Source organism: Scyliorhinus torazame, chromosome 16, assembly GCF_047496885.1.
Source record: "Scyliorhinus torazame isolate Kashiwa2021f chromosome 16, sScyTor2.1, whole genome shotgun sequence".
NCBI lineage: Eukaryota > Metazoa > Chordata > Chondrichthyes > Carcharhiniformes > Scyliorhinidae > Scyliorhinus > Scyliorhinus torazame.
In genome coordinates this window covers 184,256,429-184,281,626 of record NC_092722.1, presented here as the reverse complement: position 1 = coordinate 184,281,626, position 25,198 = coordinate 184,256,429, and the positions used below count along the sequence as shown (strand labels likewise).

Sequence of the window (25,198 nt, the reverse complement as noted above, 5' to 3'; positions counted from 1 at the left end):
TGCCTTGGCCGCAGAAAAATACTTTTCACTGTACCTGGCTACATGTGCCAATAAATATCAATTAATCCCAAAAATAAATAAATACATTCCAGCGCCTGCCATGCTTCTATTTGAGCCGGTCTCTGCAGTAGCCTGGGCCTTAGGATTACCGGAGCAGTGACATTATCACTATGCCCACCATCTCCCCCGCAATACGACTCGCAGCATAGCGACTAGTCAAACTCAAACATCCTAACCGGGGATGCTGCAGGGTACAAGGAAGGGTGGTCCTCTGGTCAGGTCTGGCTAATTGTTGGCAGCTTCTGGGTCAGAGGTTTCTGAGTTTAAGAACCGGGGCGCGGGTATCAGAAATATCTCAAGAGGTGCCATAACAAGAGATCGTTAAACAAGAGCGAGGTTCATGGGACCAGGGATAATATATTAACACGGGTGAAAGATTGGTTGACGCACAGAAAGTAGGAATGAACAAGTCATTTTTGGGATGGCAGGGGAGAATTAGTGGAGTTCCTCAATAATTAGGACTTGGACCTCTGCCACTTACAATCTATATCAATTACCTCGATGAGGGGACTGTGTGTAATATATCCGAGTCTGCTAATGATACAAATCTAGGTACGAATATAAACTGTGAGAAAGACAGGGAAAAACAGGGAGATCTAATAGAAACTTACAAGATAATGAATGGCTTAGAGAGGGTGGATGTAGGGAATGGTTGTTTCCATTAGCTGGGGAGACTAGGACCCGGGGGCACAGCCTTAGAATAAAAGGGAGTCACTTTAGAACAGAGATGAGGAGAAATTTCTTCAGTCAGAGAGTGGTGGGTCTATGGAATTCATTGCCACAGAGGGCGGTGGAGGCCGGGACGTTGAGTGTCTTTAAGACAGAAGTTGATAAATTCTTGATTTCTCGAGGAATTAAGGGCTATGGAGAGAGAGCGGGTAAATGGAGTTGAAATCAGCCATGATTGAATGGTGGAGTGGACTCGATGGGCCGAATGGCCTTACTTCCGCTCCTATGTCTTATGGTCTTAAAGACATAACAAGGTTGCGAAGGAATATAAGTTGCTCAAGCGATCGGGCAAGAAGGCAGGTGGAATGCTTTGTCGTGAATTATGAAATTATTCACTTTGGTCAGAAGAAAGGCAGAGTGGAACTTTTCCAATGCGAGAGCTGAGTAAACATTGGGATACGTTCAGAGGGATTAGTGTGTCCCTGTATGAGAATTACAGAATGGCAACATGCAGCGAGCAATCAGGAAGGCAAATGGCATATTTGCCGTTTAATGCAATAGGATTGCAGTAGAAGATTGAGGAAGTCGTATTGCAATTCTATAGGGATATATAGGCCATATCTGGAATCCTGGTCTCACTACCTGAGGAAGGATATACTTTCCTTTGATGGAATGCAAGATGGTTTCACCAAATAGATTCCTCAGATGAGAAGGCTGTCCGATGAGGAGTGATTGAGTAGAATGGGTCCACACTCTCTGGAGGAGAGGAATGAGAGGCAATCTCATTGAAATGTATAATGTTCTTAGAAGGTTTGACTGGGTAGACAATGAGAGGCCGTTTCCACCTAGAAAGTCTGGGGGGGGGGGGGGTGCACAAACCAGTTGGCCAGCGAACTGAGCCCAACTGACCCACATTTAGCAGTGAGACGAACAATAATCACTTTCTGTAATATTCAATTTGAACTGGTTTAGAATCACTAGTGCAGAAGGAGACCATTCGGCCCATCGAGTCTGCACCGAGCACTGGAAAGAGCATTCCACCTCAGCTCGCACCCCCACCCCATCACTGTAACCGCACCTAACCTTTTTGGACACTAAGGGGCAATTTAGCATGGCCAATCCACCTGACCAGCACATCTTTGGCTGTGGGAGGAAACCGGAGCATCCGGACGAAACCCACACAGACACGGGGAGAATGTACAGACTCCACACAGTCACCCGAGGTCAGAGTTGAACCTGGGTCCCTGGCACTGTGAGGCCAAATGCCTGAAACATATAAAATTATGAAGGGAATAGATAGAATAGATGCGGGGAGATTGTTTCCACTGGCAGGTGAAAGCAGAACTAGGGGGCATAGCCTCAAAATAAGGGGAAGTAGATTTAGAACTGAGTTTAGGAGGAACTTCTTCACCCAAAGGGTTGCGAATCTATGGAATTCCCTGCCCAGTAAGCAGTTGTGGCTCCTTCATTAAATGTTCTGAAGATAAAGATTGATAGCTTTTTGAAGAATAAAGGGATTAAGGGTTATGGTGTTCGGGCCGGAAAGTGGAGCTGAGTCCACAAAAGATCAGCCATGATCTCATTGAATGGCGGAGCAGGCTCGAAGGGCCAGGTGGCCTACTCCCAGTTCTTATGTACATTATAAAAATCAAGAGTATTGCAATTATATTAAGGCACCTTCAAGTGGAGCATTCCGTATGGAGAAAAGCTGAATTTTTATTGCAGTTTCTGTAATATTAATTTGAAATGTTTTGAATAAAGTATATTTTCGGAAAAAAGGAGTAGCCTCTTTCTGGTGTTTTTGGTGGCATTTGTTGACGAAAGAACAAACAAAGAAACTTGCATTTTTAAAATATCATTCGCAGCCTCGGGATTTCCCAAAGTGCTTCACAGCCAATGAAGTGCTTTTGAAGTGGAGTCACTTTTGCTATTGAAGGGAAATGCAGCAGCCAATTTACAAAGAGCGAAAGTCCCACAAATAGCAATGAGGTCAATGATCAGGTAATCTGCCTTCATGATCTTGCTTGAAGGGTATATATTGCCCCAAAGAGTCGGGGGAATAATGCCTGCTCTTCTGTTCATAGTGCCATGGGAGATATTACACCCACCACTTATCCAAACGGGTACAAGAGATGAAAGTAACCTACAGGAAATGATTTAGAATTGGGAGCTGGTGGTTTAACTGGAAAATAACCTCTGCTCTATCAGCACAATTTAAAACAGTGGAGAGAAAGGCTGATACAGCACATTGGTTCAAGGCAGGAATGAATGAACACATTTGAGGCATTCGCATCCTCACCATCTCCCATAGCACTTTATAGCCAGTAAACTAAGTGGAGTCACCGTTAATACTGGCATATAGAAAGTCTGCTCTGCCTCCACTTTGACCTTTGTGTAATGTTCTACGTACCATGCTATCAGGTCGCATTCTTGGTCTGGATTGCAATGGACAACCAAATTGATAAATGTGGTTGAGCATCAGCGCGATGAGGATATACCAGGGAACGTTACACTGGACAAAGAGGGCATTTTATTTGAGCTCCTGAAGAAATGCTTAATATTAACACAAGGTTTAAGAGGTGGGAATGCAGAATAGACAAGACAAGGCAAATGCAGTTAAGAGACAGCAGAGGTGGTATACAGCTTGAGGTCAATGGGGCCGAACCTTGGGCAGGACGTACAATGGATGAGTCACTAACGCTGGATGGAATGGGATTGCCCAATTTGCATCGCCAGCCAACATCTTTGCAGCTGGTATGTGCAGGAACCGACCACGAGACAGTGTTAGTGGATGATAGCATTCATTTCAATATCACCCAGGGACACAGATAATTGTGATTGCCTGAAACCCAACTTCTGGAGCCAGGGAAGAAATTTCAGACGTTTTCCTGAAATTGATCATTTTTGGCCAGGAATTAGAACTACTAACGAACGGAGAGTATGATGCATAAAGACAAGCATTGAAAACATTGTTCTGCCAACAATTGTAGAAATATAAAATAATAAGATACCTTAATGGGGGTCAGGGGTTACGGTGAGGAGGCGGGAGAATGGCGATGAGAAACATTTCAGCCATGGTCAAATGGCGGAGCAGACTCGATGGGCCGAATGGCCTAATTCTACTCCTATATCATATGGTCTTACGGTGTGCCCATATTGGCAGGGGGAGAGGGGGTCAGTGTATTGGGGGGGGCGGGGGGGAGGGGTGGCAAGAGCACTTATTGATGATGAACTATTGGTGTTGAATTATTTCCAGTCTTACTTGGCAGGTAGGTATCAATAAGCTATAGGGAGAATAAAACAAACTGAAACCAACATTTTTTTGAGTTTTGTCAAACCACTTTTTGTGTAATGCAATATTTCACTTCAGTATTGCTGAACTGAAAAGAGACATGTTGTCAAAGCTTTTTGCCTTGCACTCATCAGGACAGATATAAGAATGCCATGTTTCAAACAGAGCAACAATTTATACTGCATGAACAAAGGGTGCTGACTGGTTGGAAAGTCAAGTCTAATCAGTCAAGGCATTCTCATGGCAAATGTACCAAGGCACTATTGTTCCCTATTCTTTTGTTTAATTTAAAAAAAAGATGCAATGCCTGGACATTTTCCTTTTGCTTGCAGAAGGTGTACGATTATATGTAGCTTCTTACAAGCATTAGTAAACCACATTGTGAGCCTGATAATCTTAAATTGATTGTTAGTGTAATTGCTGGCACACTTGGGATTGTTTCGCAGCCACAGAATCACATCTAAGGTTAGGAATTAAGGTCTGCGTTTTGCAAGCTCGGGCTGGTCGAGTATAGTCAGTGCTCTGCCTGTTGTGGACCGCTGAATGCTACGTGCTGTTTGATATGGTTTGCCAGTTGTTGGAATGTACGGCCTTTATATCTGGCATCAGAGCGACACTGAAATTCACCCATACTGATGCCACCCCCACCTCTACCTCTACATTTAATGGGGCTGAAGTTCAAATTTCCCAATTCTCCATTCCGCCATGGCCTTCTGTCCTCTGACACTGACCTTTTGGAAATCCCATACTCCCGTTCCATCCAGCGTTAGTGACTCAACCTCCAGCCATCTAGCCCCTACTCTCTGACAAGTGAGCTCTTAGAAGAGTCACTTGCCAACATTTAGAATAGTGACACTTTTCAGGAACTCCACACAATGTGGCACAAAGAGCACCGACAAGGTGGGGTTAGTTTATTTAGGTTTCCATAAATTAACTATGCTTATAGCAACAAACTAAAAAAAACCTGAAATGACCTAAATCTTTCAATGATTTCGTTTGTATATTAATAAGCTACAGACCTCTAACTTTATAACCACCAGCAAGGACAAATGCAAGGTACCATGTAGCAATACAAGGAACTTTGAATCATAAACCATCTGGCACTGGGCTGTGTTGATTTACAGCATGTGTCAAAAACATAGAGGAGGTTAGAACAAATAATTTGTAAACAATGATCCTCGGGGATATTTTCCGTCCATTTTGCTTTAATTTAAAACTTGTAAAGATGGCCACTCATAGACTCCTCACTGCTTTTCTTTATTCAGAATTTATTTTCAAATCAACCTTTTACAAAAAAATAAGAAATGAGGGTACAAATAAATGATGCAGTCATCGGAAAAAAACTTAGATCAAAGGAGGCTATTCATCCATGACACCGGAGCTGATCCAAACTCCCACCTAATCTAGGGATGTGAAAACGGTTTCCCATGTGATATCCAAACAATCTAATCTGGCCCTCTAAGCTCGGGCAACTCAGTTTCATCTACATTTAATGGGAGCGAAGTTCAAATTTCCCAATTCTCCCTTCCGTTCAAACTCACGCAGAAATGGGGGTGTATAACAGGCAGCCAATCAATGGCCCTCCGTATTGTATCCTGACAAGAGTTGAATTTCACCCCCATTTTTTCTCATTTGTTAGTTTATTCTGTGGCAAAAGAACCAGAGGGGAGATGAAGAGAAATAATTTTACATGAATTTGTCACAATCCGTAATCAACTGTCTAATAGGATAGTGGAAGCAGATTTAACAGTGACTTTCAAAAGGGAATTGATCAGTACTTGAAATGCCTCATTCTTCATCTCCAGAAAGCCCTGCCTGCATAGGCCACGTCTGAAGTCCCTGAGCATCACTGCTTGCAGTTCATTCATCCTCACCTTGTCTCTGACTTAAGCTCGCACTGTAAATCAACACAGTCCTGTGCCAGAAGTTTTCTGGTTTGAAGTTCTTTCTATTTCTGCATTCTAGCCTGTCTTTATACTTGCACGTACAACACCTTAGGAAGGAAATATTGGCCTTGGAGAGAGGGGAGCATAGATTTACTAGAACGATACTGGGGCTTAAAGGGTTAACTTACCGTGGCTTGGAGTTAGAAGATTTTTTAAAATATAAATTTAAAGTACCCAATTAATTTTTCCAAATTAAGGGGCAATTTAAGTGGCCAATCCATCTGCCCTGCACATCTTTGGGTTGTTGGGATGAAACCCATGCAGACCTGAGGAGAATGTGAAAACTCCACATGGTCAGTGATCCAAGGCCGGGATCGAACCCGATGTAGGCAGCAGTGCTAACCACTGCGCCACTGTGCCACCCTGGAATTTCGAAGGTTAAGGGGTAATTTAATCAAAATTTTCAACGTATTAAAGGGGAACAGACAGGGTAGATTGGGAGAAAATATTTCCACTGGTTGGGGAGTCTAGTACTAATTGGCATAGCCTAAAAATTAGAGCCAGATCTTCAATGTGTGAAATTTGGCAAAGTGTGCTGATGTATTGGGTTATGGGGAGAAGGCAGGAGAATGGGGATGGGAAAATATCAGCCATGATTGACTGGTGGAGCAGACTCGATGGGCCGAGTGGCCTAATTCTGCTCCTATGTCTTATGGTCTTATGAAACTCTATTCGGCAAATGATAATTGATGCTAGATCAACAGTGAATTTTAAATCTGTGGTCGATAGATTTCTGATATCCAAAGGGATTAGGGGATGTGGTGCAAATGTGGTATAGAATCATGGAATTTACAGGGCAGAAGGTGGCCATTCGGCCCATCGAGTCTGCACCGGCCCTTGGAAAGAGCACCCTGCCTAATGTGTGTTGTGGAATTGGATCGCAGTCCAGCCATGTTCTCAATGAATGGAGGAACAGTGTTGAGGCACGAGGAGGGGGAGCAATACTATTGCAGGGTTTGTGGTAGATCGGCTCTCTGACCACGCCCCACTATCGAGGAATTTTACTGACACCGGGAACAGGATTGGACAGGCTTCCTGCCTGAGAACTGGGGGTAATATACTATCATAGATTTAGAATTGATTAATGGAGAGTGGAAATAAATGGGTCATTTTCAGGTTAGCAGGCTGACGAGTGGCTTACCTCAAGAATCAGTGCCTGGGCCCCAGCTTTTCACAATCAATATCAATGATTTAGATGTGGAGAATAAATGTAATATTTCCAAGTTTGCTAATGACACAAAAGTAGTGGGAATGTGAGTTGTGAGGAGGTTACAAAGAGGCTTCAAGCAGATTTAGACAGACTAAGTGAGTGGGCAAGAACTTGCCAGATGGAATATAACATGGAAAAATGTGACGTTTGGTGGGAAAAAAAAAAAGGTAAAGCATTTCTTGAATGGTGAGAGATTGTCAAGTGTTGACAGCCAAAGGGACCTGGCTGTCTTTGTCACTGAAAACTTGCTTGCAGGTGCAGCAAGCAATTGGGAAGGCAAATGGTACGTTGGACTTTACCACAGTTTGTTCTGAGTAATGAAGATGTCTTGCTGCAATTGGAAGAAGCTGTGGTGAGAGTACTGATTTGGTCTCCTTATCTGAGGAAGCGCATTCTTGCCATTCAGGGCGTGCAGCGGAAGTTTACCAGTCTGATTCCTGGGATGGCGGGATTGTCCTATGAGGGGAGATTGAGGAGACTGGGCCTGTCTTCTTGAAAGTTTTGAAAAACAAGGGGTGATCTAATTGAAACTTCCAAAACTCTTACAGGGCTCGACGGGGTAGATGCAGGAAGGATGTTTCTCCCTGGTGGGGTGTCTAGAATCAGGGTTAGAATAAGGGACAGGCCATTTAAGACTAAGATGAGGAGGAATTCTTCACTCAGAGGTGGTGAATCTTTGGAATTCTCTACCATAGAGAAGGCTCAGTCATGATCTTCAAGACAGAAACTGAATAGATTTCAAGGTATTAAAGACATGAAGAGATATGGAGATAGTGGAGAGAAAATGGGGTTGAGGTAGATCATCCATGATCTAGCTGAATGAGGGACCAGGATTGAGGGGCTGAATGGCCTATGCTTGCTCTTAATTCCCATGTTTCTACATCTCCTACTCAGTACATCTTGGCTATGGATGGGTAAACCCACTGGCCCATTGGATCGCAATGTATCTGTGGACCAAATCCTATGGTAATACCTGTAAAACTGCAGCATGAAACCAGTGATAGCCATACCACCGGGGACCTGAAACGACATTCGCCCAATTAAATTCATTCTTTCTCCGCTGTCGGGATGGAATGCAGAGTCGTACAGTTTCTTTGCATAGTGTAACTGCTCCTCTGTTGTTCCTGGGGGCACTGTGCCAGCTCTGGAAAATAAAACAATGCAAATAACGCACATTGTCAAATGTTTACTTTCTTTCAGATTTGCCTCTCTACTGGCGCCTTAAGACGGGTGAATGGGCTGGCTTTTATTCAGCTCAACATGGCAGGAATCTCAGTGGTCAAGCCTGTTTCATCATGGGAAAGCCCCACGCCAGCCTCCCCTTGTCGGGAGAAACTTCCACGATTAAGTGAGGGGGAGGGGGGGATTCCCAGCTGTCAGGGGTGGGATATCAGTTAGGCTCATTAATGAGCCAATTGTCATCCATTACCCCAAGGCCACCACAATATAATGATGGCTCAGGGATTAAATTGGGCGGCTCGGTTGCACAGTGGTTAGCACTGTTGCTTCACAGCACCAGGGTCCCAGGTTCGATTCCTGGCTTAAGTCACTGTCTGTGCGGAGTCTGCACGTTCTCCCCGTGTCAGCGTGGGATTCCTCCGGGTGCTCCGGTTTCCTCCCACAAGTCCCGAAAGACTTGTTAGGTGAATTGGACATTCTGAATTCTCCCTCTGTGTACCCGAACAGGCGCCGGAATGTGGCGACTAGGGGATTTTCACAGTAACTTCATTGCAGTGTTAATGTAAGTCGGCTTGTGACATGAATAAAGGTTATTAAATGGAAGCCGCGCGGGTCTCCTGCGCTGTCTGAAGACCCCCCAGCAAAGCTGGCAGGCTTGCCAGCGGCCTCCTGATTAAGGGCTTCTCGGTAGCAAGTACTCTGCGCCCAATCCAGTGACCCATGATCGGGCAGGGAGGTGGCCACTGAAATCCACATCCCGCATTGTGGTCAGCGCCTGGGCAATGTCGTCGATGCTCCCAGCCGTGGCCTGCTGTGGTCATGGAGCGTCATTGCAATTTCCAGATGGCTCTGGTACATGGCTGCCTGAGATGGCAGCCTTGTCCAGGGCCTCATCACCATCTGCACAGAATGCCCCAGGCCTTGGACGTCTTGACCCATGGCCAAAACCTTTGCCCCTATGGCCACCACCATGGATGCCACCCGTGCGGTGTTGGCCTGGGTGGCACAGATGGTCGGCACTGCCTCCTGTCCCCTGCACGCAGTTGGATGCTCGCCGTCAACCCCTCATGTAGTCATTGGCTCTGCATCTGCATCTCCACTATTGATGGGACCGTCTGTTCCAGAAGCCTTAAACCAGTTTGGGCGGCAGCTAGTCCCTGGCCCGTCCTCCAACCTTCTGCCCCCTCAGGAGTTCCTACCTCCGTCTGATGTACGGTAGCACGTGTGTGGTGCGCACCAAATAGTACCCCAGGAAAATCTTAACTATATTGCCCAGCAGAGGCGAGTGTCTCTGGGATGGTGGAGACGGCTGTGACGGAAAGTCGGTGTCTTCGCCGGACCCTAGAGCTCCCATACCAGAAATCCCCCAACCATCTCCTTTCAAACTCTTATCTCTCCTCCCCATCCCCTGCCATTCACTCCTTCTAGCTTCATCGAAACCTGCATAAACAGGTGCAGCAGTCCGCAGCCCCTCTCCCACATTGCTCCTGTTCACTAGCAAACCTCTGCCTGCCTCAGATGACCCCCCCCCATGAGAGCCCACATCAAATGAGAAACAGAAAAGAACAGAAAGTCCCCCGTCCCCTCCGTCTGCAAAGGAATAACCCAAACCCATTAAAATCCCCATCCTCCATTTTGGGCCATGTACTAATTGGATTCCTACTCTAATTCGTTTCCCCAATGTCCTCAGGCCCCCTTCCACCCACAAAAACAGATGCTCCCTCAATACAAGATCATAAATTTCAATTAACCATATCTATGTACAAAAAGGAAAAACAATATAACATCCACAAACAGCCCTGTCCCAGCCACCATAAAAGTCCCATTCAAACCCCCTCAGTTCAGCCCAAGTCCTTTGACGAAAGCCTCCACTTCCTCCGCCGTCTCAAAAAAATGTTCCCTGGAATTGTGCACGACTCTCAGCCTCGCCGGCTACACCACACCAAAACACACACCGCTCTCATACAGTGCTGACTTCGCCCTGTTGAAGGCCGCATGCCTCTTTGCCAAATCTGCCGCAACACCTTGGTATATTTGAATACTGCTCCCTTCCCATCGCACCTCTCGATTTTCTTTGGCCCATTTCAGGACCCTCTCCTTTGTCTGATAGCTATGAAAACTCGTGGCGGCTCATTCGCCCGTGGCTTCACCGGAGTGACCGGTGGGCCTCCGTCCAGCTCGAGGGAAGGGAATCTGTCGTCCCCCCCTCCCCCCGTACCCCCCGCAAACAGCTTTGTGAACATCCCAAAGTACTCAGTCGGCCTCGGGCCCTCCAGCCCCTCCAATAACTCCACGATCCTGAGGTTCTGCCTCCTCGACCTATTCTTCAGATCCTCGACCTTAGCCCTCAGGCCCTTATTCCTGTCTTCCACCATCAACAGCTCAGCTTCCAGTGAGGCTATCTGGTCCAGGTGTCACGGCAGGGTCTACTCCGCCCCCTTCAGCACCTCACCCATGCTCCCCCACCATCTCAGAGGTATTTTCCAGCGCCTTCTTTATTGAGCCCAACACGTGCTCCACCGACTTTTTGAGGATCTCCATCATCTCCCGAGTCTCTCAAAATCATGTCTTTCGAATTCGGCCACCATTACCTCCGTCAGCTTATCCACAGTAATGGGTGCATCCCCACCCCGGCATCCGCTCGTAACCTTCTGTCCAGTATTTTCTTTAGAGGCCTTTGACATCTTCTTGTAAAAGGCTATCAAATACCCCCCCCCCCCACCCTCACCCCCGCCCCCCCACCTCTCTCCCCCCCACCCCTCCCACCCCCCTCAAGGAGAGACACTAGTTGGTTGTTATGGGCCAGGGTTTAGAGTTACCAAAGTGTATCATGGAGTTCACCTGACCAACAACTTTTAATAGATTGTGGTATGGGGAGCACATGGCCCACTCTACAGGTGCGGTACAGCAGAAGTGGAAAAATATTTTTTAAAGCAAAACAATGTTTATTCTATGAACTTGAGTTAACCTTTTTAAAACATACAGTGAACATCTTAGCAACCATTAATTCAAATACAATCCCCAAAGAATACAACACTAAGTAATGCGTACGCTGTCCTTTTAGCATCCAGAAGACTTACAAAACACATAACCTTTAACAGAAGCACATCAGGTTAAAGTCACTACTGAGAGCAGTTATTAGTTTTCAATCACCAAAGGACCGATTTACAGTCTTTAGAATAGAGAGAGAGATTCATACACCTACTGGCTGTGACTGCAGCTATCCAGCTCTGAAAATGAAACTAAAACACACCCTGCAACAAACAGCCTAAAACTAAAGTAAAAAGCTGACAGACAGCCCAGCTCCACCCATTCTCCGACATCACTGCCATAATAAACACCCATTTCTTAAAGGTACTCTCACATGACATGGTTAAGATGCTGGAAGTGAATGCTCAAGGATTCACCAACAGAAAACCCTTTGCAAATGTGTCAGTCCCAAGCCTTTATATCAAGCTAGTGGTAACGTTTCACTCGTCTGTGTGTCTCTAAAGACATCGCTGGGGTAAAGGGTAGTGTGAATTTGAAGTGAGCTCTTGTGTTTATGTTGAAATCTTTCCAGTCCCTTTTCTCTGGTGTAATATGGCTTATTTTTCCTGTTTAATAAAGATTTTATCATTCGTATTAAATGTTCATCAGCAGATTCTTATGATTTTGTTCAGTCACTTATATCCAGGGTTTCTAAAAAATAAGTTAGGAGCCATCAAACCAGGCTGTCTTTTTTAAATTTAGAGTACCCAATTATTTTTTTTCCCAATTAAGGGACAATTTAGCGTGGCCAATCCACCTACCCTGCACATCTTTGGGGTATAGGGGTGAGACCCACAAAAACACGGGGAGAATGTGCAAACTCCACACAGGCAATGACACGGGGCCGGGGGATCGAACCCGGGTCCTCAGCGCTATGAGGCAGCAGTGCTAACCACTGCACCACCGTGCTGCCAGATTTTACATTGGGATCTGACTTGTATTATCAGCTGGGTCAGTGTTGCAATTTTCTCAGGGAGCTGGTCTTATATATAATATAATAATCTGTATTGTCACAAGTAGGCTTCCATTAACACTACAATGAAGTTACTGTTGAAATCCCCTAGTCGCCACACTCCGGCGCCTGTTCGGGTACACAGAGGGAGAGTTCAGAATGTCCAATTCACCTAAAAAGCACGTCTTTTGGGACTCGTGGGAGGAAACCGGAGCACCCGGAGGAAACCCACGCAGACACGGAGAGAACAGGCAGACTGCACGCAGACACGGAGAGAACGGGCAGACTGCACGCAGACACGGAGAGAACAGGCAGACTGCACGCAGACACGGACGGAACGGGCTGACTGCGAGCAGACACGGAAAGAACGGGCAGACTGCGAGCAGACACGGAGAGAACGGGCAGACTGCGAGCAGACACGGAGAGAACGTGCTGACTGCACGCAGACACGGAGAGAACGGGCAGACTGCGCAAAGACACGGAGAGAATGGGCAGACTACACGCAGACACGGAGAGAACGTACAGACTGCACGCAGACAGGGAGAGAACGGGCAGACTGCACGCAGACACGGAGAGAACGGGCAGACTGCACGCAGACACGGAGAGAACGTACAGACTGCACGCAGACACAGAGAGAACGGGCAGACTGCACGCAGACACGGAGAGAACGGGCAGACTGCACGCAGACACGGAGAGAACGGGCAGACTGCACGCAGACACGGAGAGAACGGGCAGACTGCGCTCAGACACGGAGAGAACGGGCAGACTGCACGCAGACACGGAGAGAACGGGCAGACTGCACGCAGACACGGAGAGAACGTACAGACTGCACGCAGACACGGAGAGAACGGGCAGACTGCACGCAGACACGGAGAGAAGATGCTGACTGCACGCAGACACGGAGAGAACGTACAGACTGCACGCAGACACGGAGAGAACGTACAGACTGCACGCAGACACGGAGAGAACGGGCAGACTGCACGCAGACACGGAGAGAACGGGCAGACTGCACGCAGACACGGAGAGAACGGGCAGACTGCACGCAGACACGGAGAGAACGGGCAAACTGCGCTCAGACACGGAGAGAACGGGCAGACTGCACGCAGACACGGAGAGAACGGGCAGACTGCGCGCAGACACGGAGAGAACGGGCAGACTGCACGCAGACACGGAGAGAACGTGCTGACTGCACGCAGACACGGAGAGAACGGGCAGACTGCACGCAGACACGGAGAGAACGGGCAGACTGCTCGCAGACACGGAGAGAACGGGCAGACTGCTCGCAGACACGGAGAGAACGGGCAGACTGCACGCAGACACGGAGAGAACAGGCAGACTGCACGCAGACACGGAGAGAACGTACAGACTGCACGCAGACATGGAGAGAACGGGCAGACTGCACGCAGACACGGAGAGAACGGGCAGACTGCACGCAGACACGGAGAGAACGGGCAGACTGCACGCAGACACGGAGAGAACGGGCAGACTGCGCTCAGACACGGAGAGAACGTACAGACTGCACGCAGACATGGAGAGAACGGGCAGACTGCACGCAGACACGGAGAGAACGGGCAGACTGCACGCAGACACGGAGAGAACGGGCAGACTGCATGCAGACACGGAGAGAACGGCAGACTGCACGCAGACACGGAGAGAACGGGCAGACTGCACGCAGACACGGAGAGAACGGGCAGACTGCACGCAGACACGGAGGGAACGGGCAGACTGCGCTCAGACACGGAGAGAACGGGCAGACTGCACGCAGACACGGAGAGAAAGGGCAGACTGCACGCAGGCACGGAGAGAACGGGCAGACTGCACGCAGACACGGAGAGAACGGGCAGACTGCGAGCAGACACGGAGAGAACGTACAGACTGCACGCAGATACGGAGAGAACGGGCAGACTGCGAGCAGACACGGAGAGAACGGGCAGACTGCACGCAGACACGGAGAGAACGGGCAGACTGCACGCAGACACGGAGAGAACAGGCAGACTGCACGCAGACACGGAGGGAACGGGCAGACTGCGCTCAGACACGGAGAGAACGGGCAGACTGCACGCAGACACGGAGAGAACAGGCAGACTGCACGCAGACACGGACGGAACGGGCTGACTGCGAGCAGACACGGAAAGAACGGGCAGACTGCGAGCAGACACGGAGAGAACGGGCAGACTGCGAGCAGACACGGAGAGAACGTGCTGACTGCACGCAGACACGGAGAGAACGGGCAGACTGCGCAAAGACACGGAGAGAATGGGCAGACTACACGCAGACACGGAGAGAACGTACAGACTGCACGCAGACAGGGAGAGAACGGGCAGACTGCACGCAGACACGGAGAGAACGGGCAGACTGCACGCAGACACGGAGAGAACGTACAGACTGCACGCAGACACAGAGAGAACGGGCAGACTGCACGCAGACACGGAGAGAACGGGCAGACTGCACGCAGACACGGAGAGAACGGGCAGACTGCACGCAGACACGGAGAGAACGGGCAGACTGCGCTCAGACACGGAGAGAACGGGCAGACTGCACGCAGACACGGAGAGAACGGGCAGACTGCACGCAGACACGGAGAGAACGTACAGACTGCACGCAGACACGGAGAGAACGGGCAGACTGCACGCAGACACGGAGAGAAGATGCTGACTGCACGCAGACACGGAGAGAACGTACAGACTGCACGCAGACACGGAGAGAACGTACAGACTGCACGCAGACACGGAGAGAACGGGCAGACTGCACGCAGACACGGAGAGAACGGGCAGACTGCACGCAGACACGGAGAGAACGGGCAGACTGCACGCAGACACGGAGAGAACGGGCAAACTGCGCTCAGACACGGAGAGAACGGGCAGACTGCACGCAGACACGGAGAGAACGGGCAGACTGCGCGCAGACACGGAGAGAACGGGCAGACTGCACGCAGACACGGAGAGAACGTGCTGACTGCACGCAGACACGGAGAGAACGGGCAGACTGCACGCAGACACGGAGAGAACGGGCAGACTGCTCGCAGACACGGAGAGAACGGGCAGACTGCTCGCAGACACGGAGAGAACGGGCAGACTGCACGCAGACACGGAGAGAACAGGCAGACTGCACGCAGACACGGAGAGAACGTACAGACTGCACGCAGACATGGAGAGAACGGGCAGACTGCACGCAGACACGGAGAGAACGGGCAGACTGCACGCAGACACGGAGAGAACGGGCAGACTGCACGCAGACACGGAGAGAACGGGCAGACTGCGCTCAGACACGGAGAGAACGTACAGACTGCACGCAGACGTGGAGAGAACGGGCAGACTGCACGCAGACACGGAGAGAACGGGCAGACTGCACGCAGACACGGAGAGAACGGGCAGACTGCATGCAGACACGGAGAGAACGGCAGACTGCACGCAGACACGGAGAGAACGGGCAGACTGCACGCAGACACGGAGAGAACGGGCAGACTGCACGCAGACACGGAGGGAACGGGCAGACTGCGCTCAGACACGGAGAGAACGGGCAGACTGCACGCAGACACGGAGAGAAAGGGCAGACTGCACGCAGGCACGGAGAGAACGGGCAGACTGCACGCAGACACGGAGAGAACGGGCAGACTGCGAGCAGACACGGAGAGAACGTACAGACTGCACGCAGATACGGAGAGAACGGGCAGACTGCGAGCAGACACGGAGAGAACGGGCAGACTGCACGCAGACACGGAGAGAACGGGCAGACTGCACGCAGACACGGAGAGAACAGGCAGACTGCACGCAGACACGGAGGGAACGGGCAGACTGCGCTCAGACACGGAGAGAACGGGCAGACTGCACGCAGACACGGAGAGAACGGGCAGACTGCACGCAGACTCGGAGGGAACGGGCAGACTGCGAGCAGACACGGAGAGAACGTACAGACTGCACGCAGACACGGAGAGAACGGGCATACTGCACGCAGACACGGAGAGAACGGGCAGACTGCGCTCAGACACGGCGAGAACGGGCAGACTGCACGCAGACACGGAGAGAACGGGCAGACTGCACGCAGACACGGAGCGAACGGGCAGACTGCACGCAGACACGGAGAGAACGGGCAGACTGCACGCAGACACGGAGAGAACGGGCAGACTGCACGCAGACACGGAGAGAACGGGCAGACTACACGCAGACACGGAGAGAACGGGCAGACTGCACGCAGACACGGAGAGAACGGGCAGACTGCACGCAGACACGGAGAGAACGGGCAGACTGCACGCAGACATGGAGAGAACGGGCAGACTGCACGCAGACACGGAGAGAACGTGCTGACTGCACGCAGACACGGAGAGAATTGGCAGACTGCACGCAGGCACGGAGAGAACGGGCAGACTGCGAGCAGACACGGAGAGAACGTACAGACTGCACGCAGACACGGAGAGAACGGGCAGACTGCGCTCATACACGGAGAGAATGGGCAGACTACACGCAGACACGGAGAGAACGTACAGACTACACGCAGACACGGAGAGAACGGGCAGACTGCACGCAGACACGGAGAGAACGGGCAGACTGCGCACAGGCATGGAGAGAACGGGCAGACTGCACGCAGACACGGAGAGAACGGGCAGACTGCACGCAGACACCGAGAGAACGGGCAGACTGCACGCAGACACGGAGAGAACGGGCAGACTGCTCGCAGACACGGTGAGAACGGGCAGACTGCACGCAGACACGGAGAGAACGGGTAGACTGCACGCAGACACGGAGAGAACGGGCAGACTGCACGCAGACACGGAGAGAACGGGCAGACTGCTCGCAGACACGGAGAGAACGGGCAGACTGCACGCAGACACGGAGAGAACGGGCAGACTGCACGCAGACACGGAGAGAACGTACAGACTGCACGCAGACACGGAGAGAACGGGCAGAATGCACGCAGACACGGAGAGAACGGGCAGACTGCACGCAGACACGGAGAGAACGTACAGACTGCACGCAGACACGGAAAGAACGGGCAGACTGCACGCAGACACGGAGAGAACGGGCAAACTGCGCGCAGGCACGGAGAGAACGGGCAGGCTGCAGGCAGACACGGAGAGAACGGGCAGACTGCACGCAGACACGGAGAGAACGTACAGACTGCACGCAGACACAGAGAGAACGGGCAGACTGCACGCAGACACGGAGAGAACGTACAGACTGCACGCAGACACGGAGAGAACGGGCAAACTGCACGCAGACACGGAGAGAACGTACAGACTCCACGAAGACACGGAGAGAACGGGCAGACTGCACGCAGACACGGAGAGAACGGGCAAACTGCACGCAGACACGGAGAGAACGTACAGACTCCACGCAGACACGGAGAGAACGGGCAGACTGCACGCAGACACGGAGAGAACGGGCAGACTGCACGCAGACACGGAGAGAACGGGCAAACTGCACGCAGACACGGAGAGAACGTACAGACTGCACGCAGACACCGAGAGAACGGGCAGACTGCACGCAGACACAGAGAGAACGGGCAGACTGCACGCAGACACGGAGAGAACGGGCAGACTGCGCACAGGCATGGAGAGAACGGGCAGACTGCACGCAGACACGGAGGGAACGGGCAGACTGCACGCAGACACGGAGAGAACGTACAGACTGCGAGCAGACACGGAGAGAACGGGCAGACTGCACGCAGACACGGAGAGAACGGGCAGACTGCACGCAGACACGGTGAGAACGGGCAGACTGCACGCAGACACGGTGAGAACGGGCAGACTGCGCACAGGCATGGAGAGAACGTACAGACTGCACGCAGACACGGAGAGAACGGGCAGACTGCGCACAGGCATGGAGAGAACGTACAGACTGCACGCAGACATGGAGAGAACGGGCAGACTGCACGCAGACACCGAGAGAACGGGCAGACTGCGCACAGGCATGGAGAGAACGTACAGACTGCACGCAGACACGGAGAGAACGGGCAGACTGCACGCAGACACGGTGAGAACGGGCAGACTGCACGCAGACACGGTGAGAACGGGCAGACTGCACGCAGACACGGAGAGAATGGGCAGACTACACGCAGACACGGAGAGAACGTACAGACTGCACGCAGACACGGAGAGAACGGGCAGACTGCGCTCAGACACGGAAAGAACGGGCAGACTGCGCACAGGCACGGAGAGAACGGGCAGACTGCACGCAGACACCGAGAGAACGGGCAGACTGCACGCAGACACGGAGAGAACGGGCAAACTGCACGCAGACACGGAGAGAACGTACAGACTCCACGCAGACACGGAGAGAACGGGCAGACTGCGCTCAGACACGGAGAGAACGGGCAGACTGCACGCAGACACGGAGAGAACGGGCAAACTGCACGCAGACACGGAGAGAACGTACAGACTCCACGCAGATACGGAGAGAACGGGCAGACTGCGCTCAGACACGGAGAGAACGGGCAAACTGCACGCAGACACAGAGAGAACGTACAGACTACACGCAGACACGGATAGAACGGGCAGACTGCACGCAGACACGGAGAGAACGGGCAGACTGCACGCAGACATGGAGAGAACGTGCAGACTGCACGCAGACACGGAGAGAACGGGCAGACTGCACGCAGACACGGAGAGAACGGGCAAACTGCACGCAGACACGGAGAGAACGTGCAGACTGCACGCAGACACGGAGAGAACGGGCAGACTGCACGCAGACACGGAGAGAACGGGCAGACTGCGCGCAGACACGGAGAGAACGGGCAGACTGCGCGCAGACACGGAGAGAACGTGCAGACTGCACGCAGACACGGAGAGAACGGGCAGACTGCACGCAGACACGGAGAGAACGTGCAGACTGCACGCAGACACGGAGAGAACGGGCAGACTGCACGCAGACACGGAGAGAACGGGCAGACTGCACGCAGACACGGAGAGAACGGGCAGACTGCGCTCAGACACGGAGAGAACGGGCAGACTGTGCTCAGACACGGAGAGAACGGGCAGACTGCGCGCAGACACGGAGAGAACGTGCAGACTGCACGCAGACACGGAGAGAACGGGCAGACTGCGCTCAGACACGGAAAGAACGGGCAGACTGCGCGCAGACACGGAGAGAACGGGCAGACTGCACGCAGACACGGAGAGAACGGGCAGACTGCACGCAGACACGGAGAGAACGGGCAGACTGCGCTCAGACACGGAGAGAACGGGCAAACTGCACGCAGACACGAAAGAACGGGCAGGCTGCACGCAGACACGGAGAGAACGGGCAGACTGCGCACAGGCATGGAGAGAACGGGCAGACTGCACGCAGACACGGAGAGAACGGGCAGACTGCACGCAGACACGGAGAGAACGGGCAGACTGCGCACAGACACGGAGAGAACGGGCAGACTGCACGCAGACACGGAGAGAACGGGCAGACTGCACGCAGACACGGAGAGAACGGGCAGACTGCGCACAGACACGGAGAGAACGGGCAGACTGCACGCAGACACGGAGAGAACGGGCAGACTGCACGCAGACACAGAGAAAACGGGCAGACTGCGCTCAGACACGGAGAGAACGGGCAAACTGCACGCAGACACGGAGAGAACGGGCAGACTGCACGCAGACACGGAGAGAACGGGCAGACTGCGAGCAGACACGGAGAGAACGGGCAGACTGCACGCAGACACGGAGAGAACGGGCAGACTGCACGCAGACACGGAGAGAACGGGCAGACTGCGCGCAGACACGGAGAGAACGGGCAGACTGCACGCAGACACGGAGAGAACGGGCAGACTGCGCGCAGACACGGAGAGAATGGGCAGACTGCACGCAGGCACGGAGAGAACGGTCAGACTGCGCACAGGCATGGAGAGAACGGGCAGACTGCGCACAGACACGGAGAGAACGGGCAGACTGCACGCAGACACGGAGAGAACGGGCAAACTGCACGCAGACACGGAGAGAACGTACAGACTCCACGCAGACACGGAGAGAACGGGCAAACTGCACGCAGACACGAAAGAACGGGCAGGCTGCACGCAGACACGGAGAGAATGGGCAGACTGCACGCAGACACGGAGAGAACGTACAGACTGCACGCAGACACGGAGAGAACGTGCAGACTGCGCACAGGCATGGAGAGAACGGGCAGACTGCGCACAGACACGGAGAGAACGGGCAGGCTACACGCAGACACGGAGAGAACGGGCAGACTGCACGCAGACACGGAGAGAACGGGCAGACTGCGAGCAGACACGGAGAGAACGGGCAGACTGCGCGCAGGCACGGAGAGAACGGGCAGACTGCACGCAGACACGGAGAGAACGGGCAGACTGCGAGCAGACACGGAGAGAACGGGCAGACTGCGCACAGACACGGAGAGAACGGGCAGACTGCACGCAGACACGGAGAGAACGTACAGACTGCACGCAGACACGGAGAGAACGGGCAGACTGCACGCAGACACGGAGAGAACGGGCAGACTGCACGCAGACACGGAGAGAACGGGCAGACTGCACGCAGACACGGAGAGAACGTACAGACTGCACGCAGACACGGAGAGAACGGGCAGACTGCGCACAGGCATGGAGAGAACGGTCAGACTGCGCACAGACACGGAGAGAACGGGCAGGCTACACGCAGACACGGAGAGAACGGGCAGACTGCACGCAGACACGGAGAGAACGGGCAGACTGCGCACAGACACGGAGAGAACGGGCAGGCTCCACGCAGACACGGAGAGAACGGGCAGACTGCACGCAGACACGGAGAGAACGGGCAGACTGCACGCAGACACGGAGAGAACGGGCAGACTGCACGCAGACACGGAGAGAACGGGCAGACTGCACGCAGACACGGAGAGAACGGGCAGACTGCACGCAGACACGGAGAGAACGGGCAGACTGCACGCAGACACGGAGAGAACGGGCAGACTGCGCACAGACACGGAGAGAACGGGCAGACTGCACGCAGACACGGAGAGAACGGGCAGACTGCGCACAGACACGGAGAGAACGGGCAGACTGCACGCAGACACGGAGAGAACGGGCAGACTGCACGCAGACACGGAGAAAACGGGCAGACTGCGCTCAGACACGGAGAAAACGGGCAGACTGCGCTCAGACACGGAGAGAACGGGCAGACTGCACGCAGACACGGAGAGAACTGGCAGACTGCGAGCAGACACGGAGAGAACGGGCAGACTGCACGCAGACACGGAGAGAACGGGCAGACTGCACGCAGACACGGAGAGAACGTACAGACTGCACGCAGACACGGAGAGAATGGGCAGACTGCACGCAGACACGGAGAGAACGTGCAGACTGCACGCAGACACGGAGATAACGGGCAGACTGCACGCAGACACGGAGAGAACGGGCAGACTGCACGCAGACACGGAGAGAACGGGCAGACTGCGCACAGACACGGAGAGAACGGGCAGACTGCACGCAGACACGGAGAGAACGGGCAGACTGCACGCAGACACGGAGAGAACGGGCAGACTGCACGCAGACACGGAGAGAACGGGCAGACTGCACGCAGACACGGAGAGAACGGGCAGACTGCACGCAGACACGGAGAGAACGGGCAGACTGCGAGCAGACACGGAGAGAACGTACAGACTGCACGCAGACACGGAGAGAACGGGCAGACTGCACGCAGACACGGAGAGAACGGGCAGACTGCGAGCAGACACGGAGAGAACGTACAGACTGCACGCAGACACGGAGAGAACGGGCAGACTGCGAGCAGACACGGAGAGAACGTACAGACTGCACGCAGACACGGAGAGAACGGGCAGACTGCGAGCAGACACGGAGAGAACGGGCAGACTGCACGCAGACACGGAGAGAACGGGCAGACTGCACGCAGACACGGAGAGAACGGGCAGACTGCGCTCAGACACGGCGAGAACGGGCAGACTGCACGCAGACACGGAGAGAACGGGCAGACTGCGAGCAGACACGGAGAGAACGGGCAGACTGCGAGCAGACACGGAGAGAACGGGCAGACTGCACGCAGACACGGAGAGAACGGGCAGACTGCACGCAGACAAGGAGGGAACGGGCAGACTGCACGCAGACACGGAGGGAACGGGCAGACTGCGAGCAGACACGGAGAGAACGTACAGACTGCACGCAGACACGGAGAGAACGGGCAGACTGCACGCAGACACGGAGAGAACGGGCAGACTGCGCTCAGACACGGCGAGAACGGGCAGACTGCACGCAGGCACGGAGAGAACGGGCAGACTGCACGCAGACACGGAGGGAACGGGCAGACTGCGCACAGACACGGAGAGAACGTACAGACTGCACGCAGACACGGAGAGAACGGGCAGACTGCACGCAGACACGGAGAGAACGGGCAGACTGCACGCAGACACGGAGAGAACGTACAGACTGCACGCAGACACCGAGAGAACGTACAGACTGCACGCAGACACGGAGAGAACGGGCAGACAGCACGCAGACATCGAGAGAACGGGCAGACTGCACGCAGACACGGAGAGAACGTACAGACTGCGCACAGACACGGAGAGAACGGGCAAACTGCATGCAGACACGGAGAGAACGGGCAGACTGCACGCAGACACGGAGAGAACGGGCAGACTGCACGCAGACACGGAGAGAACGGGCAGACTGCACGCAGACACGGAGAGAACGGGCAGACTGCACGCAGACACGGAGAGAACGGGCAAACTGCACGCAGACACGGAGAGAACGTACAGACTCCACGCAGACACGGAGAGAACGGGCAGACTGCACGCAGACACGGAGAGAACGGGCAGACTGCACGCAGACACGGAGAGAACGGGCAAACTGCACGCAGACACGGAGAGAACGTACAGACTGCACGCAGACACGGAGAGAACGTACAGACTGCACGCAGACACGGAGAGAACGGGCAAACTGCACGCAGACACGGAGAGAACGTACAGACTCCACGCAGACACAGAGAGAACGGGCAGACTGCACGCAGACACCGAGAGAATGGGCAGACTGCACGCAGACACGGAGAGAACGTACAGACTGCACGCAGACATGGTGAGAACGGGCAGACTGCACGCAGACACGGAGAGAACGGGCAGACTGCACGCAGACACGGAGAGAACGGGCAGACTGCACGCAGACACGGAGAGAACGGGCAGACTGCACGCAGACACGGAGAGAACGGGCAGACTACACGCAGACACGGAAAGAACGTACAGACTGCACGCAGACACGGAAAGAACGGGCAGACTGCACGCAGACACGGAGAGAACGGGCAGACTGCGCGCAGGCACGGAGAGAACGGGCAGACTGCAGGCAGACACGGAGAGAACGGGCAGACTGCACGCAGGCACGGAGAGAACGGGCAGACTGCACGCAGACACGGAGAGAACGGGCAAACTGCACGCAGACACGGAGAGAACGTACAGACTCCACGCAGACACGGAGAGAACGGGCAGACTGCACGCAGACACGGAGAGAACGTACAGACTCCAGGAAGACACGGAGAGAACGGGCAGACTGCACGCAGACACGAAAGAACGGGCAGGCTGCACGCAGACACGGAGAGAATGGGCAGACTGCACGCAGACACGGAGAGAACGTACAGACTGCACGCAGACACGGAGAGAACGGGCAGACTGCGCACAGGCATGGAGAGAACGGGCAGACTGCGCACAGGCATGGAGAGAACGGGCAGGCTGCACGCAGACACGGAGAGAACGGGCAGACTGCACGCAGACACGGAGAGAACGGGCAGACTGCACGCAGACACGGAGAGAACGGGCAGACTGCGCACAGACACGGAGAGAACGTACAGACTGCGCACAGACACGGAGAGAACGGGCAGACTGCACGCAGACACGGAGAGAACGGGCAGACTGCGCACAGACACGGAGAGAACGTACAGACTGCGCACAGACACGGAGAGAACGGGCAGGCTGCACGCAGACACGGAGAGAACGGGCAGACTGCACGCAGGCACGGAGAGAACGGGCAGACTGCGCACAGGCATGGAGAGAACGGGCAGACTGCGCACAGACACGGAGAGAACGGGCAGACTGCGCACAGACACGGAGAGAACGGGCAGGCTGCACGCAGACACGGAGAGAACGGGCAGACTGCGCTCAGACACGGAGAGAACGGGCAGGCTGCACGCAGACACGGAGAGAACGGGCAGACTGCACGCAGACACGGAGAGAACGGGCAGGCTGCACGCAGACACGGAGAGAACGGGCAGACTGCACGCAGACACGGAGAGAACGGGCAGACTGCGCACAGGCATGGAGAGAACGGGCAGACTGCACGCAGACACGGAGAGAACGGGCAGACTGCACGCAGACACGGAGAGAACGGGCAGACTGCACGCAGACACGGAGAGAACGTACAGACTGCACGCAGACACGGAGAGAACGGGCAGACTGCGCACAGGCATGGAGAGAACGGGCAGACTGCGCACAGACACGGAAAGAACGTACAGACTGCGCACAGACACGGAGAGAACGGGCAGACTGCACGCAGACACGGAGAGAACGGGCAGACTGCGCACAGACACGGAAAGAACGTACAGACTGCGCACAGACACGGAGAGAACGGGCAGACTGCACGCAGACACGGAGAGAACGGGCAGACTGCGCACAGACACGGAGAGAACGTACAGACTGCGCACAGTCACGGAGAGAACGGGCAGGCTGCACGCAGACACGGAGAGAACGGGCAGACTGCACGCAGGCACGGAGAGAACGGGCAGACTGCGCACAGGCATGGAGAGAACGGGCAGACTGCGCACAGACACGGAGAGAACGGGCAGACTGCGCACAGACACGGAGAGAACGGGCAGGCTGCACGCAGACACGGAGAAAACGGGCAGAGTGCACGCAGACACGGAGAGAACGGGCAGGCTGCACGCA

The 25,198-nt window shown here is 53.8% G+C and overlaps 1 protein-coding gene across 2 annotated transcripts in view; it reads right to left on the bottom strand.

Annotated features, from left to right (window-relative positions):
- The window catches only part of sfxn2 (sideroflexin 2), a 113,408-nt gene that overhangs the window by 42,712 nt on the left and 45,498 nt on the right, over positions 1 to 25,198 (bottom strand). For both annotated transcript variants that reach the window (XM_072479583.1, XM_072479582.1), the window contains exon 3: positions 8,151 to 8,321. In XM_072479583.1, coding sequence (XP_072335684.1) covers positions 8,151 to 8,321 — 171 coding nt within the window. The remainder of the gene's footprint in view (positions 1 to 8,150; positions 8,322 to 25,198) is intronic.